A 21,315-nucleotide genomic window follows, 5' to 3' on the forward strand; every position below is an offset into this window, starting at 1 on the left:
TAAGATTTAAATAATTTCGAAAAGTGTACGTTAATATGTTATAATTTAAGGTGGGCGAAGATTGGTTTCATAGAAGATGTTCATTTTATGGGAAAAAGTATTCTTCTCTATAGTCGAGGTTGTTTCATCGAATTTATCGATCTTTCAACTGGAGAGCGGCATCAAATGATGTCTAATAACCATTGGAAAGATGGTGATGGTATCAAATGTGTTACAGGACATTGCAATCTTTTTATCTTTGCATATGCTGAACTGTGCCAGGAACCATTCATCTTTGTTAGGAGTTATCCTGAATTTCATGTAGTCGCCAAGCTTTCAGGTTTGATTTTGTGAATATACCAACACAAGCTTGTTCTTATTTTTATATAAATAGGACCTAAGGAGGGTGTGAAGTGTTTGGAGTTTTCAGAGACCTCTTTATTGTTTTCCCTCGGTGATATGCCTAATTATACGGTTACTGCTTGGAATTGGAGGACACTCGAAAAGTTTGCCGAATCTAAAAATGAGCTAATATACGACAACCAAATTGTGAAGTAATTTTAATTTTTTGTTCCATTATTTTCTTTTCTGGACAAAATTATTATTTTGTAGATGTAGTTATGGCCGACCAATGTATCTAGCACAATTAGGTGTCGGATCTGACAAATTATTTATTTGGGACGTTTTTACAGTTTGTAAATCATCGATTTTTAGTAAGCACGAGGTAAAATTTGGAGAATTAAAACCAGCACCATTCATGGATGTCCTATGGACTTCTGATGGGTTTTGTTATATTATCGACTCCAAAGGAAACGTTTATACAGTGAGTGAAACATTTTATCAATGCAAACATATCAAGTTCTTTTTCAGTATGATCGTGATTTTTATTTGGAAAAAGTAATGGAAATTACTGAAGAAGGTTCACTACAAACTTTCATGGGCTGGTTTTTACATGGATTGATTATTATGGGTCCTAATATGGAAATAAAGGTTGGAACGGAATTTATTGATATTGTGATTCTGAATTAAGATAAGATATATAGCGATTTTCAGCATTACAAGAAGTCTTCAGGGGAGTGGGTTTGTGATTGGAAATATGAGATTAATAGAAAATTATTAGGAATATTTTGTAACAAACATGATAGATGTGTCGCTTTAACAGAAAATTATGAAATTGTACAACTTGGTCAGTATATATTTATTCTTTTGTAATATATATTGGTTTCTGCAAAAAATAAAATTTTCTAGGCAATAGCTCTGATAGTCTAAAAATCGTGAAAGAAGATGAGTCAAATTTTATGGATTTATGTTTGATTTATCCTGCAGGAGAGTACGTTGTAACACTTTGCCAAGACTCTATTCTTTTGGTTTATAATGTCGCTAATGGGGAACTTGTTAGTGAACGAAATTGTCACTAAAACATATTATTCTATGATTTGTTTCTGTAGATATCAAAGTTGACTTTGAACTACCCAGTTTGCTCATTGGCATCTAATCCGGAATTTCCTTGTATCGCTATCGGTACCAAAGATGGAAAGGTTAATTTGGTGTCATTGTACAATGTACATAAACCAGAAGTGATTCTCAATTTATACTTAACAGACAACCCCTTGGTGGTGACCACTTATTTCGAAAAGGGTTATATGTTTGTTACTGGAAATCATTATATTGGAGAGTTTTTTATTATTAGGGTGAGTGAGAATTATTTATTATAGTAATGACATGCTTAAATCTACTTTTTTAATGTAGGGTACTCCGGGAACTCAGGTTGATGTGGCTGTTCATTTAGAAACCAATGTACAAGTAGTCGACTTCTTCATGGTTTACTCACAGAATATGATACGTTTTTTCACCTTACCTATTACATCGAACAAGTTCTATGCTGGCAACAAGGTGGTTCGCTATTGCATTGTGGATGATCGGGTGGTGAATGAGAAAGAGTACACTTTCGAGGAGAACGATCGTCTTTTTAGAAGTATACTTCCCAAGAGAGGACCACAAAAGGATCGAGTTTTTTATCTTGTACCGATCAACACCCGATACTTTGAAATAGTGGAAACTAAAAGAGGGGTATTTTCTTGATGGTTCTGTTTGTTATTTCCACTGTAGGTTTACTTTTAGTCACCATTTATGACTACCGTAGAAACAATTAAAAGCGGTCATCAAATCAAGCATTTTTCTGTCGGAATCAGCGAGCATTACGGGATCACTTGGGGCTACGATGGTTTTATAATAGTACGGTGTTTCGAATTCCGTGAACAGATCGGGATGTGTTTGCCGCATCACTGCTACTTGCAGGGTGTCAAGAAGACTGTAGTAAATCCTACTGGAACAATCGTTGTATCTTTAGGTCAGTTAATAGGACTGATGATAAATACGGAATAATAAAATAATTTATTCCTACTGACATAACGCTGGTGATAACTAATGACAACTAATTGAATTAGTCATAAGAAAAATTGTTAGTACTAAACATTTTTTGTTATGCTAAAAATGCTAATCGATTGCATAACAGCGCACTTAAATGACCAACATCAAGTGTTGAAGACGGTAAATGACAGTTTAATTATTGGCTGTAGGCAACACATAGCTGACCAATATTAGAGTGTGGAATAAAGTACACCATTTTCCGCCACATATATTTTGTGAAGCCAGATACACTTTTTTGTATGAATGTGGAGTGGATATTCTGTTATGGCGCTGAAATAGTGGGGTGATGTACAAATGATCTGTTATATTTGGGATTACCCGTCCCAAGAAACCCAAGAAAATATACCTTTTATTACTCGTCATAATTTCACCCATATTTCTTTACTGCTAGGTAATCAGTACACCCAACGTATCCAAGTTTTTGATTTTTCTCTGTCTGAACTACCAGTTTTTATTGTGTGCTTTAAGTTTTCAAGTTTGTAAGCTTTTAAGTTTTTAAGTCATTCATTGAAATATGGAAGTGCTTGGTAGTCATAATAAGAACTTCATTTAGGATGTCGAGATATTGTGAGAGTACAGTATTGGTAGTAGTAATGACAGTGATATGAATGAGTGGTATGAACCTCCTCAGTAGGCTTCTATTGGGGTTTTTCATATATTATCTCGGCCCTTTATAGGAACACTGAAAACGACGAACGTGTGTAGTTGTTTTATGACCGTTCTACTACATCTTCCGTAACTTAGCACTGGTTTCCATTATAAAGGATTTTGTGATCGCAGCCCTTCCCTGAATATTAGCTTTGTGGAGCTCTAGTTATAGCGTTTTTGTCGAAACGGTGTTACTCAAGTGAGTGATGAGTTCTGCTGTCACTTTTTTCGCAATTTTTGTCTGGCAACAATCCTTTTTATATAAAGTCTGTCAGTCGCTATCATTTAAGTTTGTGTTTCAGCCACTGTTTCTGGTCGCCCATGATGATCTATTATGTTTTGTGTATGTCATTACTATGGATACTATCGCTTGTGAAACGTTAAACAACTCTGCTGTTCTCGTAAAAAATATCCTGTAATCAAGCACTAATCATTTGCCTTCTTTCGAAGTCTGAAATATCACATATTTCACCGATCGCTTATTTTAATCGTCGCGGAACAAAGCGTGAATACACTGAAATATAACCTACAATCCTTATCATGTATACTAAGCAATACATACGCCTTGCATTTTTTACAAGGAAACAGTGTTGCCAATATGCAACAAGGTGTTCTAAAACTCAAACTGAACTAAAACTCAGAGTTGATGTGGCAACATTGCGACGTTTTGATGTCATAAATTTCAATGACGCATATACAAATAAACTTTGAATAGACTATATATTGCATGGTGTCCATATGACTTTCTCTATCAACTGTAAATTATTTTATTTAAGATTGAAGAACCAATACGACTCTTCCGTTGATTCAGTAAATTTAAAACTTTATTAACATGTGCAAAACATTTTAGGGATTGACAATGTCCTTACTGGAACTCTTATAAGAAACGATCCTGACGATATGGACATGAAACAACGCATCAATCAGTTGCTAAGGTCTCCAAAAATAGCAGTGATGTTCAAACGAGTCACCCTCGGTTTTACAGTGGAGAGTCGTTTTGGCAATAAGTCTTGGAAAGATATTCAGCGGTTGAAGAGGATTGAGATGGAAGAGGAGACATGCCGCGTGGAAAAGCATAAAATACTAAAGGAATTTCATAGCATCCAGAAATCTTTAGTAAGTCTAGTAGATCAGAATCTAGACGCGGCCGAAAATGAAAAATTGGATTTGTTGGAGTTCTATCTCGATACGACGTTGTACAATAAAAAACAGCAACAGAACAAAGATGACTGCAAGAAGACAGAGATATATCTCAAATGTCTCGTCGTAGCTCAGGACAAAGTATCCAGTTACATCATCAAAAATTATTGGGAAAAAATGGGTATAACAATTTTCTTCATATCTATTTTTATGTGATTTTTGATGTTAATTTAGGAGTTCAATGGGAAAATATACTTGGTATATTCAGTGCTGTCAAAGCAACCAATTATTGTCTACTGCCAGAGAATTATGAGAAATTAAGTAGGTTGAGTTGGATTGAGGAGCAAAGAAAAGTAGAGCAATTTCTTAGCAGTCAGGACACTTTTGAGCCTTGGGTCTGGTTATCTAAGGAGTATGCATAAGCGACGGGGAATAAATATGTTTTTTTATCGTGTTTCTCTTTCAGAAAAGTATTAGAGTCGCTTAATAAACGACCAACCGCACCTAAAGAGGACTATTCAGGCCTGTCGGCATTAAGGCGATTGAAAGATATTGACGACATCGATTCCACCAAATCTTTGGAAACTAAGATCGCTTTGGCCGGTTCGGTATCGCAACTGTACATTGACATCAGCCCTGGACACTATCAACAGAGGCAGTTGACATCGTTCTATCAATGTGACTTACAGCAGGCAGTGGCGGAGGTACGTCGTTTGTTTTTGGAGGAATTTTGTGTTAAAATGGTGTTTTTAGATCGAGGTAACCAAGCTGAAGCAGAATTATAACAAGTGCTTCAGGAACACTCGAGCAATAAAGGAACGAGAAGTATACAACGTGAAAGAGAAGAACGCCCGTCTGAAGCACATACTTTCCGAGTACAACTACTTTTCGGAAAATAAAATTTGCTTAAATATTGAGGATCCAGTTTGGAATCAGGTCAGTTTGATCTAAGTCGGATGTCTTGATGTATTTTACCGACGGTCATATCTTTAGACCGAAAATCCAGAAACAATTTTGAAAGTGACCGAGGACGAGATACCAATTAGGCCATACGTCTCACCCAGTGAACAGGCCATCCTGGATGCTAAAGCAGCTGAAGAGGAACGTTTGCGGTTGTTGCTTCTTGCGGATGATTTTCGGGAACGAGCCCTGATGGCTATGATGAATGGTGTACTGGAGATTCGATGGGAGGACGAGCTTAAGAAAGATGTCTCCAAACCCAAGTGCATGGTAAGTGAACAAAATTAGTAAAGTGATCAATAGTGATCATAAGTACATGTCGGAAGTTAGTATCAGCATAAGAGTATGGACATAGTGTTCAGAGACATCTCTGGAAAACATTCTAGCCCGTAGATTATTTTTTCTATCTTTTAGTTCGTTCTCTATCATGTATTTGATGTTTGCGTGCTTTTTAATCAGCACTAGATATTAGTGAAAGTATCAATGTAACCAACTTTTAAACAACCTAATCTAAATAAAATAACAGATGTTCATTTAATATTATTAAGTAATTGAGTTATGACAATTGATTTAAAAGTAGCAAATTTGATGCTCTTGACAAAAATCGATTTGGAGTACCAACAAAGTTGAAATACCATGAATGGCAAGACTTACTGAACGAAAATTCAGTTCAAGATCTCAAAGAAACAGCTTTGACGCAGATTTGCAGTTGATGAAAAAACTGTTTCTAAAGGTTTAGATGCGATGGGAAAGATTCAATAGGTTAATATCATGAATTTACTGAAAATCTCATTTCGAAATGTTCAAAATTGCCGTTTCATTGCTTTCCAGGCAAAAAAATATTTTTCTGTGACGTATTGTGTAGCATCTCTTGGTTACCATTTGTACGATCACTGGTACCTGTATGTCAGATCTGTGGAGCATGGCTTGGCTGACATACAGTTTTGAAATGTCGAAGAAGTGCGAAAATCCATCAATGACTGGATCACTGCCAAATCAACATAGTACTTTCAATACTATATCGCCATCACCAAGAAAGATGCGAACATTTGTATAAAATGATGGTATTTTGATTAACATAAATTGTACCAGTACACTCTAAATATATTAACCCAGATGCTTATGATCTTCTGCATTATGGAAGATGGACTAGATGGCTGGATCCGGGTCTTCTACGCTCTACTAATTTCACTTATTTCTTCTGTACTTGATGTACAATATCTCTGTGGGTGTCTGTTATCCTTTAGAGTAAGCAATGACTGAAATGATACTATTATATATTACACAAGTTTACAAATTTGGGTCAACATATGGACCCGAGCAGATGATTTATCTTTTTTTAAATATATTTTAGAGTCTCCTTTTAATCTACTAGGGTTTATCTGGACTGGACCTATTGTATAATATGGGTTCCGAATCATGATCCTCGTCAATAAGCCTACCGACTAGCGAGTGACCAACTTTGGAGATCATCTCAGAAGACATCCGGTCTTACCCAGCCTCATTTTCCTTGTCGGATTTTGCACTCTTGCCTAAAGACAATCACAAACGTTAAACAATCACATACATAATGACCATGCCCCAGCAGGATTCGAATCCGCGACTATCGCAACAGCAGGAAGACCGTCGTATCGTCTTTACCACTGCGCCACTAAATCGGCAGATGATTTGTTTGATATGCTGAAATCAGATTTTCAATCCGTGTTTCAAGGTTTGTTCCAGTTTTCGGGTTCGTGCATGGTGGCAGCACTGTTGTCTTATGACGGCTGTTAGTTGACGGCGTTGTATTAAACATAATTTGGAACTTGTTTTTGTGTTGTGATTGTACTTCGGAACGTGTGCAGATGCAAAGACAACGTTGCAAAGTCGATTCAAAGTTTTTTTTGTTACTTTTTTGTGTGGTGCTCAGCAGCATATGCTCAGCAAACGTGGAAAAATCGTGACAAACGCATTCATTTGCAGTACTTTGGTTTTGCTGTAATAAATATCGACAGAATACTGAAACAGAATAAGCTGTATAAGTTGTGTAATATTGTGTAATGTATGTAATTTTTTATGTCAACGAGAAGAAAACAGAAAAAATCATGTAGATGATGCTAACTGTTTGAAAACACAACATATCTCCTGGCAAATATAATCAAAATTGTCTATAGCGCTATTCCCTTTTTCATTTTTCTTTAGTGCTATAAATTTAAATAAGATGTATTAAAGTGTCTATCTTTTTGTTCCCTTATACTGAAAGAAAAGCAACCCAGCTGGAAGTCTGTGTCTGTTAATATTTTACTTACTTGTTCGACACAAATATGTAATGAGGAAAGTTACAATTATTTTTACAATGTGGTTGTGAAAATTGTGGAACGGATAATTAAAACGGTTAAATTGTATGATATACATCAGAATGGAGAAAACATACCAAAAAGTAATACTTTAAAGACCAGCAACAAAAAATGAAAATGTATGATATATATCAAAATTACTGCTGTGCTCTTATTATGGTAAAATCGAGGAGTTAAACAGACAACTTAAGGATCTATTAACAGTATAATAAAAAAATCATGAGATAATCTCTTGTCTATAAAAACAAGCTCATCTTGTTAGTCACAAAATTGTATTATTTTATTTTATATTAATGTATTTTTTAACATCCTTGTTAAAAAGGTTATCTTGGTTAAGGAGCCTTAAGCCAAAATGTTAATTATTCGTAAGTATCTTAACCAATATATATTTGTTTCGACTAAATGAACCCCTTCAAAATAATTAAGTTTTTAATTAATGACACGAAAATAACAAAACTTTTCATGTAGTATAATCACATTTACCTTTAATGTTATTTTGCCATTGCACAATTTGGACACCTTTTATTCCTGTATTCTTGTAAATAACAATATATATGAATACAAATGCTCTATATAAATAATTGTATATATACCAGATAAAAGCAATGCTAGGCCACACACACATTCTTGATCTAGCTAACTTAGGTTGTTTCTTCCAAGGAAAACGATGTTTGTTCTTTTTTATTTTCGCACGTACGCTGGATACATAACAGTTTTGAGAATGAAGATACATTATAATCCATTACCTACATTATAATCAAGTAATAGTGATTATAATTAAGGCACAATAATGCTGATCGTACTCAATGACAGACACACAAAAATGGCGCCTTAAACAAACCATAGAAACAAACAATCGGTTTAGAGAAATTAGCCCATCAAATGCCTTTGTAGCGAAATTTAATTGAACCAATCAAAAAAGTAGTCTCCGAGCCAGCACTGGTTAGACCATGCAAACTGATTTTGATCTATACGTAGGCGTGTATTTTATTTACAGTGCTAATTTATCTTTTTTTAACAGCTAGAAAAATTGCCAGAAGAATATAACGAGGACGACCTGAGAGCTATAAGAGATTACGAGGAAAAGGTGGTTCAGCTGAAAACTGAAAGGGAAAAGTACAAGACCTTGCTGGAGGCGGAGTTTGTTAAACTTGCTACCAACGTCCGCGATTCCATCAGGAAATTCAACCAGAAACTCTATGAGTGTACGAGGTATAAGTTCTACATCGACTCAGGTATGAATCAGGAGAACCTGCAGGTGAACAGAGCTAGGTTCAATCAAAACAAACGGATAAAACTCGACGAGCAAGAAGCTCAAATAATGTCAGTACTAATTCCTTCTTGTTTGCACCAGATTAATTGATTTGCTAATACTTTTAGAGCCAATATTAAATTGTATGAGTGTGCCGTGGAAGAGAACCAGAAGAAGATTGCCTTTATGCAGGAAGCTTTAAATGAGTGCAAAGTCAATCTGGACATGATGCAGTCCAAAGAGAAGAATTTGGAGAAGGCCTACCGGAAGGAGTTTCAGGATATGTCCCCTGTAGTACAGGAACAGTCCTACAAATTATACAGGTATGTGAATTGTATTATATTAGTTATTATTTTTAAATGTTAAAGTGTGGAATAGTATTGATTGTATATCAACATAAGGATAAGATCGATCTATTATGTGCTTTCGTATATGATGATCATTTTTTGAAAATTCTTTGAGAGTCTGAGTTGAATTATTGCTCGATAAGTGCACTGCAATGCCAAAGGCAATTCGTTCTCTTCGATTTTTTTAATCCTTCAGGTCGTTCTTTGTCATTGATATTAACTCCTAATTAAAATAGAGTTATTGTTTTGTTTGTTTGTTTGAGCTGAGTTTTCGTCCGATAAGTGCTGTAGCAGCAGATATCTTCAAATCAAACAACGTGATGAACGTTCAAAATTTAGTTTTGAGCGTTCCATTATTAGCGTCTGTACCCAGTGAATAATTCAATAACACTAATTTAAAACTGAAAAAAATTTATGTAGCGGAAGGTCAAAACTAGCGTTGGGAACTATCGACTAAAAACAGTCGCAACAGTCAATAGTCAAAAAACTAGCAATCACAAATGCACTGTTCAACTGTTTTTTTTCCATTCGTGATGTCAGACGGGGTTGTACGAATTTTTTCCTGCATAAATTGTGAGAGAGGAAAGACGACGGAGATATACGGACGATATAGATAAACATATACCTAATCATAGAAAAAAACCAATCCATGACATAATTAAAAATGATCGCACAATAACTACTATAGCTTTTTTATATAAAATAAATGCTTTATTTACTATTGAACGGAAATATTTTTAATCACTATTTAAAAATATAATATACATGTTCATTCGGTGATGAGAATTCTTTGATTGTTAATAATTTGGGCAGATTTTGAAAAAACTTATTTGGAGGGTATAGAAGGTATAGCAGAATATTTTTAATGTAGCTGATAAATCCAGTAATATCATTTTATGAGCATGCCAGTGTGTATCCAAATGAGCATTTATGAGTATCCAAATGTCTTCAAATGAAATACATTCTTCGTAAGTATTTGTGTTGAATTTCGAGTTGTAGTACTATATTTGCATTTTTTAAAGTTGGAATGGAATATGTCTCTTTTGTCATAATTTCTTGTAACGCCTCAGCATTATTTGTAATACCAAATACTGATTCTTTAAATCGAGGATTACAGACAGCAGAAGTTGAGGATTTTCTTTCAAACTATTCTCAAACCATAGAATGTTTAGCTGAATACATTATTCTACTGAAAAGTTATAAAATAATAAAAATAGATTGTAAAAAAGATTTCTCCGCCTTAACTGCTGATAAAATAAATCTGATAAACTAAAAAGTGTCGCGGCCATCATTATTTTCTTGCATTTTTTAATAGCCAAGAAAATACATTGTTACATACATTTATTTATTATAAATATTGAACCTCTTTACGGTTAATATTTTTTACGAAACTTAATTGCTACTGTAAAAACGTTTTCAAATCTTTTTGAATTGATTCAATTTCTGGAACCTTCCGAATCTAAATTTTGTCTTCAAGATTTTAGGAAATAAGTTTTGACAATCAAAAGAACAACAACTAGAATGTTAAAAATCAGTCGAGTGAAGCTAGTAGAACCGAAAATAGTAACTAAAAGTACTAAAAAGCTAAGTATGAAACTAAAAGTAGTCTATAGTCAATAGTAATAAAATCAATCGGACCGAAAATTGCGACTGAAAACAGTCGACTGAAACAGTCACTAGTAAAAGGTAGTAAAATTCGTCAAACCAAAAATAGCGACTGAAACAGTCGATAGTAAAAAGTTGTCAATTACTAAACAGTCGATAGTCAATTTCAGTCGAAAGATCGTAATGCCAGCGATTGAAGTCGTAACACTTAAAAAATTCCGAGCCTAACACATAGAAGGTGCTAGTTTTATTGCATTTACCACTTTTACATTCAAAAGAAAGCTATTAAAATTTCATGACATTTTTCTTTTTTTTTAAATTTTTTTTATTACTCTTCGTGAGTCCACAATCTGCTCCATTGGCAATAAGTATTTCTTATAACTATGTTATATATACATGGCATGTACAAAATCACTTCATTAAACAATCTTCTGTATAAAATATTATCTTAATTAATTAGTCTTATTCTAAAGTCTGTCCAGTAATCAGATCAGGTGGTGTTAAACGTTTTAGTCTACGCACTTCACTATCACGTCGCATATTTAGCTGATTAGCGAGTACATTGGGATGCACTGACACTCTTTCGAAGTACTTCACATAAACACGTTGAATTACACTCATTATAGGTTCTAGAGGAATATCGCGTTGTATCACTTTATTTGAAATATAGTACGGAGCATTAATAATGGCACGCTACATCTTATTTTGGAACCGTTGAATGATGGATATATTAGATTTGCTAGCGGTACCCCATAGTTGGATTCCATATGCCCAAATGGGCTTATGATATTTTACTCATACATTTGTAAGTTATTGTGGTAAGAGTGACACTACTTTTATTGTTTTCAAAATAGTGGATCAAAAACAATTTTGTGTTTTAATTTTACACTGCTTTTTGATGGGAAAAATACCGTTCGATGGAAGCAATTGCTTGAAAAATCAGATTTGCTGACTCCAAACGTCGTTGTAGAGACACCACTGATGCAGAACCTAGGGATATCCAAACACGGTCGGAACACAAGAAAACATAAAAAAACACACAAAATCTTTTTTAATGATCGAAAAGTGACTTTGCGTGAGTTAGCTAATATAAGTTAGCACGTAAAGATATCAAAAGAACGAGTTGGTGTTATATTGCATGAGCATTTGACTATGAGAAAGCTCTGTTCAAAGTGGGTGCCGCGTTTGCTCGCTATTGATTAAAAAAAAACGTATTGATGTTTCTGAGCAGTGTTTGGCCATGTTTAAACGTAACAAACCGGCGTCGATATGTTACAATGGATTAAACATGGAACCATCACTTCACTCCAGAATCAAAACGATCGTCATCTAAGTAGACAGCAACTGGTGACAGGCCTATTTTGAGGCAAAAAATAAATCGTTCTACAAAAGTGGTAGTGAAATGTTAGAGCTGTGCTGGAATGATTGTGTGGCTCTTGATGGAGATTACGTTAGCCAATTTTGAACAAAAAACGCTTTTTCTTTGTTACGCCTGGGACTTTTCAGCCCATGTGTTAGTTTATATTGTTTAACAGTTGTTTATAATAATACTTCGCATTTTTGCAAAATGTGAATTACATTTAAGACGGTAATGAGTGAAATATAGAGATAAACGGTTTGGTTTATGTTCGAATAGATTTAAATCCTCAGTGCCGTTTTGTATCGCTCTTTTTATCTTTAACTAGCCTCCTCTTCTTTTCTTAAATAAAATAACAATTTAAAGTAATTTCTGTTTTAAATTCATTCAATTAACCGAAATCAAATTAATTATTAATAAAATAAGACATATTGAGTTTGGATTGGTAATCGTTCCGCAGTTACTTGAATCATTCATAGTGTAGTTAAAAGTATGGGCAAAAGTATGGCAGCTGAATCTGTAAGGTCACAAAAGCTGAATTCAAGATGCTGAATGATCCCTAGTCATAAAATATTCCAATTAGAAAACGTTCATGGTTTGAAAAACACTTCTAATTCTTGGATTCTCGGCGCAAGCATAACAATTCATGGTCAAGTCTACTAAAGGTGGACTGAACCTTCTGTGAACTAACACAGTCTACTGGAATTTGCACAGCAAGTTCCCAGGGTGTAGTCTTCTTCAGTCTGTGAACAGAGTGTCGTTCATGCAGTAGCCGAAGTGACCCTGGGTTTTTTTTAAATAAAATAGCATTTTAAAGCCAATTAACCCTTTTATATATTATAACTTATAAACTTCGCATGTCAAAGTTATAAATATATATTTCGAATTTTCACCAATAGATATCGATGATCAAAATACACGCAAGCACTTAATAGATTAGAATTATTATAGGTAATAAGAAAATGTTATTGGGACTTTATTTTCTTTTTATCATAAATTAGTTAAAACAGGATTTTTTGGTTTAAAACAACATAACAATACTGAATGTATTTTTTTGCTTTTAACAGAAGGCGGCCAAAGGTGAATTTTCGAAATATATCAACAGCAACTGTTTTGAACGAATTGGCAAAGGGGATTATGACTAACGAAACAACCATAGCTATGACGCAGGAATGTCTAGACTATTTGAAATCCCTAGAACAGTTGGATCAATTTGTCGGATTACCACCAACCATAGACGAGAGCACTTGGCAGTTAATTTGCAAGCAGAGGCGAATGAGAATCGAGTATGATATACGGGTATGATACAATTTTCCATTTTTTCATCAAACTATACGAAGATAATATAATAATAGTTATCCTAGTGTCGAGCTGCACAAATTCAAATCATGGATGGGGAGGCCACCATATCCACCTTCCAGAAGCGCATGGCTACGGAAAAAGAGAAAATTGCCTCTCTGAATCAAGAGCTGGAAGATACGAGGGCGGCTAGGTTGTATTTGATGCACAACAGACAGGTGCAGGTGGTGTTGCGAAGAGGATTGGTGGAGATACCTTTAACTGGTGATCTATTCAGCGATTTCGATGATGCCATCTTAATACAGCGATCTGAGATCGAACACGTTAACAATCTGATTATAGTAAGATATCGAATGAATACTGCCGTCTTTTATTGGATGTTGGAATTAGTTTATATTATTTTTTGATGACATTTTTATTAGTAATATTTTCCATCGCTAGCAACAAATGGTCGGCGAACGGAGCAAAATCTGGGAGAATACGGTTGGTAGACTTCCTATTCTAGTGTTTTTATATATTTTTAGGCTGATTTTGAGACATGCAGGATAGCGTATCTTTGGCAATATTCCGATCATTTCTCTTTCAATACACGGATTGATCGTATCAATTGTAGTTGGTAGTGATATTCGGTTATTCTATAGTTTGATGTTAAGAGTTCATAAGGAATTATATTAGCGGTTCTACACTTGCAATTGTTTTGATAGATCGGTAGATCAAAGATTATCTGATTAATTATTGAATTAATTCCTTTGTTGTCGCTGTAGGTTAGGTAACAAAAAAGATTCCCAGTCTCCCTGCGTTTCAATTCCCGAAGGAGCAAATTTCCTCTATTTTTTTATCAGTTTCAGTTGTTTTTGGATATTTGTCTATAGTTGAGGTGATATCCAGGTTGGTTTGGTTGGTTACCAGCAACTCAAAATCATTACTTTTAAAAGGTGCAACATTTTTTGGACTGGTTTACTGGATTTGAACATGATTTCCATTAAAATATAATTCAACCTGTAATAGTACTTTTTTATCAAAACAAAAACAGTAACGTAAAGTATATATCTTTAATCAAATAAGTTTAGATTAACTTTAATCAATACTCTGTAACTAAATGAAATATATTGAAATGAATGCTTAATATAGTGACCAGAGGGAACAATTAAATACTGTATTATCTACTTTTGGAATTATAGAGAGGAAAAACCTAATACCTACACATCAGTTTGCGTTTTTTAACAAATATTTGAATATTGACCAGGTGCATAGAATAATAGATGTAATTAAAAAAGCCTATAGAGGTAAACATGTATGTTCATTAATTTTCTATTCCTAGCTCTAGCGCAAGCCTTCAATAAGGTATCATAAGCTACATAAAATGTTACCAAAACAATATACTGAACTATTATAGTCTTACATTATTGCTAGAACATTTAGAATTAAATAACAGGAAGCCTATTCCACAATAAAAGAAGCTAAAGCAGGTGTATCACAAAGAAGTGTATTGAAGCCAATTCTTTACCTACTCTGATAGCGATTTGCGATTGCTTTCGGAGACAACAGCGAAGAAGCCACATGAATAATTACAACAGGCAAGTGACAGTATAAATAATTGGATCCAAACTTGGAAAATAAAAATTAACGAAAATAAATCTGTTAATTTGCAGTTCACGTATAATCAGACCGCATAAGCACCAATGACAATAAATAATACTATTATTTCATACAGCAACAATGCTAAGTATCTCAGAATGAATCTTGATGCAAAACTTCGCTGGAAGGAATATGTAAAAAAGAGTAGTAAAAGAATAACTGTAGTTAAAATATAAAATATAGGAGAATATATTGGTTAATTGGAAGAAAATCACATTTATCAGTATATAATAAATTGGTATTATACAAGCAAGTATTGAAACCTACGGTATATTGACATACGAAATGCAATTATGGGGATGTTCCTCGAAAAGTCATATAAATACTATAGAATTTTTCCTGAACAAAGTGTTGAAAAATATTGTAAGTGCACCGAGATACTACAGGACTGATTACTTACGCCGAGACCTTCAGATGCTAACTGTCACTCAGGAAATCAAGAGAATTGCAAGGAGATATGAGGACACACTCAAAAGAATTAAACCATTTAGTGGTACCGAGGTGCATTTGATATTAACACAGCAGTGCTAATACATAAACCTTATTACACTATAAACTAAGGTAGGACCGATGGGCCCTCCTAAATGTATGCCTAGATTTAAGTTATCGTAAAGGCAAATTATAGGTTAGGCGGTAAGGACTAGTAACGATGTAATAAATTAAATAAAACTTCTTTTGGAAAACATTATGAATTCATTTCAAAACTGAATATTAAAATCCTCTTTTTGAAATAAATTTATTTTCATTTTATTTTCGTTTAGAACGCCGGTAACCTGAAGTTGAAAACTATACAAAAGAACATGCATTTCAAACGAGCTATGATGGCAACGGAGTGGGAACACATGAAAATCAGGATGCAGATCAACGATCTCATAGAGCAGAAAAAGGATATTGATACTGTCAAGGTTCGGTTTGTTAGTTGACACCGATATTGGATAAATACTAATTTTTTTTGAATAGTTTACCAAGGAAATGCAGATTTATCTAAAAAATAAATCACTGGGAAGGAAACCGGAGGTCGAGTCATATGAAATGGAAATCGAATTATTGGCCAGCGCCTACGAGAACAGAATTAATGATAAGAAAGCGAAATACAAAAAAATCATGAAGCAATTGAAGCAGTACAATGAGAACAATAAGGAGTTAGACGAGGCCATCAAGAAAGTAAATATGGACGTGTCACATTTTAATTTGTTAAAGGATTGGGAGGTCGAAGCTAAAGAACAACAAGTATTACGGGCAAGGCAAGCTTAATCGACCAATAGTGATGAATAACATATTGGTTTATTCTTGTGCTTTTAGGTTATCCGCAATGCTGAGGAGAAATGTGCTGGTACAGAAAATCCAGGAGAACCACAACGAGATTCTTGTGCTTCAAACCGAACTGGAGCTACTCAGGCTTAGAACCTTCCCCACGTTTAAATACAAAATCCTGGATTGAACTTTTAAGAAATCTTTTTTCACATGCATATGTTGCTGTTATTTATAGTACATTTTAATATATAGGTTATAGAACATTTAAAGTGCTTTTTCCTCATACTTGAGAGATACATGATTTATCTTGAATGACTTAGATGCACTCAGGTGATTACTTGCACCGAGACCAAGACCGAGAGTTACTGACTGTTACTCAATGATGCAGAACCTAGGGATATCCAAACACGGCGGAACACAAGAAAACATAAAAAAAAACACACAAAATCTGTTTTAATGATCGAAAAGTGACTTTGCGTGAGTTAGCTAATATAATTACTGACTTACTTGAGAGTTACTGACTGTTACTCAAGAAGTCAATAGTACCGCTAGAAGACAGGTGGACAGTCTCCATTCCCTTATTAATACTGAATTAATGCAACTTTTCGCAAAAATCGATTAGGGCACAGGCCCAAAAGAATAACACAAGTTGATATTTTGAAGAGAAGTGCATTTTATAAAAAACAGCGTTTTTAATTAGCACATGAGTATTATTACTGTAAGGATTCTCTAGATGTATAGCTAGTTTTAAGTGACTGTAAAAACAAATTCTATTTAATCCTATATGTTCAATGCAATATCATCTTAATGTTACGTTAGATAATTTGACGATGTGATGTAATGATGTTAGTATATGTAAAATGGGAATAATGGAGAAAATATAAAATATAAATAATTTACTATTACCACTATCTACGAAAGATGTTCAGGAGTTACTAGAAGTAACAATAAAAACGAATATTTAACGCATGGTATTTTTTTATTTCTTTCCTTACTTTCCATAACATAGCCACAACGCAAAGCAATATATTAAATAGCATAATGAGCATAATGTTTTTTTGTAAATCTTTACGAGAAACGTTTATTTACTTTCCTGATATTCAGTATGGCTGAATTTTGATAGCGTATTTGATATAAATATTTTTCTTTAATAAGGTTGTATGAACATACGCCTAGTTGCAGGAATGCGCCCAAATATATTTTTGGTTATAACACCTAACTGATAAATAAGAATAAAAGTTTATATTTAACAAATATTAATATTCATAATGGTTTCCTGAATTGATTGATTCCATAGTGGTCCTGATGTTACAGAACAATGAGTATCACCGAGATTCATAAAGTCACATTGATATTAGGCATAGTAGAAAGATACGTGAGAAGCGACTTGAATACTTCAAATATTTATTTCAGAATACTTTCCCGTCTTTAAATGTAATCAGTTATTTTGTTGCAAAATAACTCTGAAGAATTCTCACCCTGACAGATCATATTTCATTAACCTTAAAAAGAGGTAGTTAGAAGGAGTAAAATCTAGAAAATACGATGAATGTGGTAGGGCTTTCCATTTAAATATTTCCAAATAATTTGTAACCGATTTTAAAAATTGCGTGTTAGTATTTTTGGGTTGAAAAATTGTTTTATAGAGTACTGAGATCGTTGTTCTTTCAATTAAAAAGCATAATTTATAGCCGGTAGTGATTTTCTGTTATGAAATAGTTAAGATATAGATAACTAAAATAAAATATAATGCGGGAAATGTATAATGTTATTGAGGAAAATAACGAAATGCTATGTTAATTAATTTGTCTTGTAAGATGCTTCAAATTAATTTTAACATCTATATAAGACCTATATTTCAGCTGCATTGAATATTAGTATGGACAGGGTCACTGAAATATCTGAAAAAATTAAAAATATAATCTTGGATTCACTGAAAAAGAGACCGTTCTTATACGAAGAGGATGACGAATCAAGATTAGCTTGATGTTAGCTCTATCAGAGATCAAATATATAAAAAACATTGAATAAGAAAAACAGGTAAAAGTTGGTTGGTTGGAACAATTGATCAGGTTTTATTAGTCATAACATTTTTCATTTCATTTATTGCATATTGTTCTTGATGCTGGAAACAGTAATAGTTAATAACCCCTTCGGTTTGGGTGAACTCGATCAGGCACATTGAATTGAATGAAGCTTTCTGCATATGGGATTATGATTCAATTGTGAAAATTTTCAAGGCAGGGTGATGATAGTGGAAACAACTAAAGGTGAGATATAATTAATAGAGGAAAATGCAATGCAAATTTAACGTAGCGTATTAATATTAGATAACAAGTGTAGGATATATAAATAATTCGGTGGGTGCGCCTACATCTGACATCCTCTGACGATGTATGTATGGTTGCATAGCCGATTAGTAGTTTCCTGTAAATTATAATAAACGCTACGGCGCATGCTCGTACTAATGCCATCCGGGCAGGATGAAGATCCCGCCATCTTGATTCATTCTGTGTTGGGGCTTTGGCCGATATGTTTGTCGAAATAAATAGAGAGAGACTCAGTTGAATCCAGTGTTTTAATTGCCCAAACACCTTCACCAAATCGGTTCTAACACAAGATACATTTTACATTCTCCATCATTATTTAAGCTGTGAAAATGATCCTATTTTGTTTATGTTGTCACATCTAGAATATATAATAGTTTTTATTCATATTTTAATTGTTATTACGTTTTAAAATGAATTTCAGAAACTTACTGGGATTCATTTGATTTGTCATCTCAGATTTGCTATAATTGTTTTTTTTTTAAATTTTGATAAAATATCACTCAATCAATCAATATATCAGTCATATATACCAAATTAATGTATGTAAAATCATAACCAGGTCTTGTTAATTTTTGTTACTGTTAGTCACAATCAATGGAAATTGAAGGTACTGGACCATGTGCTACATTTGTAGCCTCAATTGCTTCTTGCACTTTAATTTGACGACGATATTGTGAATTTGGCTATTCAAATTGGGGGTAGTTCTTTTTATCCACTTCCCTGTCCTTTTTACTAGAAATATTTAACGACGTTCATGTTTTGTGAACGTAAGGCCATACATTTAAATTCATTTACCTTATTGAGGAGTAGATGTGCTATAAATTTAGTTCAACTCAGTATTTATCTCCATCCATTTGTTAAACAAAAGTCTTTTTAGGGACTGATGCTGCTTACAACATTTTTGATGCTATAGCCGCCATTTTTTTGGATATTCAACGGCTTATTTAACAATTCACGTATCTTAGGTAGCTGTTTGCGTCTCAATTTCTTCGTTGGCTTCAGTCTTGGTCAATGAACCTAAAACGTTAAAACATCACTCTTTTTCAATGAAATAAATTAGGACACATACTGATGGATCTAATAAACGACACATTTTGTGTATTCTATCTTTTTTAAGAATCACAACTACTTTTCGAACAAATACTTTCGTAATTATTTGGCATGTTAATGCTATAAATGTTATCACTTACCAAAAACAATTCGAGTTCTTGTAGAAAATAGGATTAATTAAGCTTATTTTCAAAAATAGCTGAAAAACATTTTTTTTAATGCGGCCAAAAACACGAACCACATAAAATTTTTGTTATTTGTTTAAGGATTAGATGGATCACGACTTCTGTAACTAGTTCGTCGCCGGCAATTGTTAATGTTTGTTTAGTTATATTTTTTATTTTCCATTTCTCTATTGGTAGTTAATGAGTTACTGTTAGTTACTGGCAATCAAGAATTAACTGTTCATTTAATAATATTTCACCAGACTTATTGGTCACCATTATATATTGATGTCGGTCTAGTTATTACATTAAAGTAAATATTGAATCAGACAATCCTTAAATAATCACCACGTAGTCTTAATAATATTTGTTTTTTACTCATTCTGATGTTTTCCAGTTACATTTGCAAAGTGGCTATCAAAAAACTTAATGTAAACACAGATCGTCACATACTTTGATTTATATAACCGATACCGACACCCAGAGAAGTAGTAAGTTTGATTTGGTTATAGTGATAAATGTACCAAAATGACAACTCTGTTCTTTCTCATCTGTGCCGCATTTTTCCTATTTGGAGCTCATGTAAGTTATCAATAGAACTGCTTGGTATTCCATTATTATTTCGGTAGGTTTTTACGAATATTCTACATATTTGTTGTATCTTCTATAACAGCATTTTAAAAGTTGGAATTAGTAATAATTAAGTTATATTTTTTGAAATACTCTACTAAGTAAAATTTTCTGTAAAGAATTTTTTTGATAATTACATTTTTTGAACACAAAATTTTTGAACTATAATATATTCACCGTTGATGGCTCCATCAAGAATATTTTTATAATATTACGGACCAGTAACCACAACATTACAAGCCCAAACCTCAATGGAAATTGAATCCTACGCAAAGCGCAGAGTTCTAGTACGTACGTTCTTTTTCAATTAAGGCCTTTGAATTTTAATAGAATTAGTGGTCATTTTGGTTAAATTATGGTTGCCAAAAATTTTTGTTGTGTGAGTAACTTTGAATACTAGTGTTGAGTAACGAGTAGAATTGATTAAACTTTACTATCAAAATTAGTATGTAGACCTAATTTTATTCCTTCCATAACTTGATTTAACTATGGCTTCTAAATAAGTTTTAAAGGATTTCTACTTTTCCCAACGAATCGACCCATTTTTTGGTATCTTCGTAAGCACTGAGACGCTGCTCAGACAAGTCGTAACTCATATGTCTGAATAAGTAGTAATAAGAAGGAGCAAGGTCTGGAGAATACGGCGGATGGGGTAACACTTCCCATTTTAATTTGCAACATGTGGTTAGGTTTTCAAGTGATTGGAAATGACGTTTTACAAAGATCATCATGCACGTATGCCTTCAGATCCTCGGCTTCAAATTTTTTTGACTGTCCAGAACGCTCTTTGTCTTCGGAATCAAAATCACCAATTTTAAAACCAATATTCACATATTGAAATCGATGGAGCACGGTTGACATAAGTCTCACATTGCACTCAATGACCTTCAGTCGCC

The 21,315-nt window shown here is 33.6% G+C and overlaps 1 protein-coding gene across 1 annotated transcript; it reads left to right on the top strand.

Annotated features, from left to right (window-relative positions):
* The first annotated feature begins 56 nt into the window (after positions 1-56).
* Positions 57-17,214, top strand: LOC143196564 (cilia- and flagella-associated protein 43). The gene is made up of 21 exons (XM_076404327.1): positions 57-319; positions 374-533; positions 592-802; positions 850-969; positions 1,033-1,165; positions 1,228-1,373; positions 1,428-1,670; positions 1,729-2,049; positions 2,101-2,329; positions 3,908-4,378; positions 4,432-4,609; positions 4,664-4,901; positions 4,951-5,133; positions 5,191-5,427; positions 8,515-8,816; positions 8,874-9,068; positions 13,122-13,353; positions 13,419-13,694; positions 15,753-15,896; positions 15,952-16,235; positions 16,294-17,214. Exons 1-21 carry the CDS (start codon positions 88-90, stop codon positions 16,430-16,432), a joined length of 4,674 nt encoding a protein of 1,557 aa, XP_076260442.1. The 5' UTR covers positions 57-87; the 3' UTR covers positions 16,433-17,214.
* Positions 17,215-21,315: the final 4,101 nt, after the last annotated feature.

This window comes from Rhynchophorus ferrugineus, unplaced genomic scaffold, assembly GCF_030347505.1.
Source record: "Rhynchophorus ferrugineus isolate W39M unplaced genomic scaffold, kcgeb_rfMv2 rfM1, whole genome shotgun sequence".
Lineage (NCBI taxonomy): Eukaryota > Metazoa > Arthropoda > Insecta > Coleoptera > Curculionidae > Rhynchophorus > Rhynchophorus ferrugineus.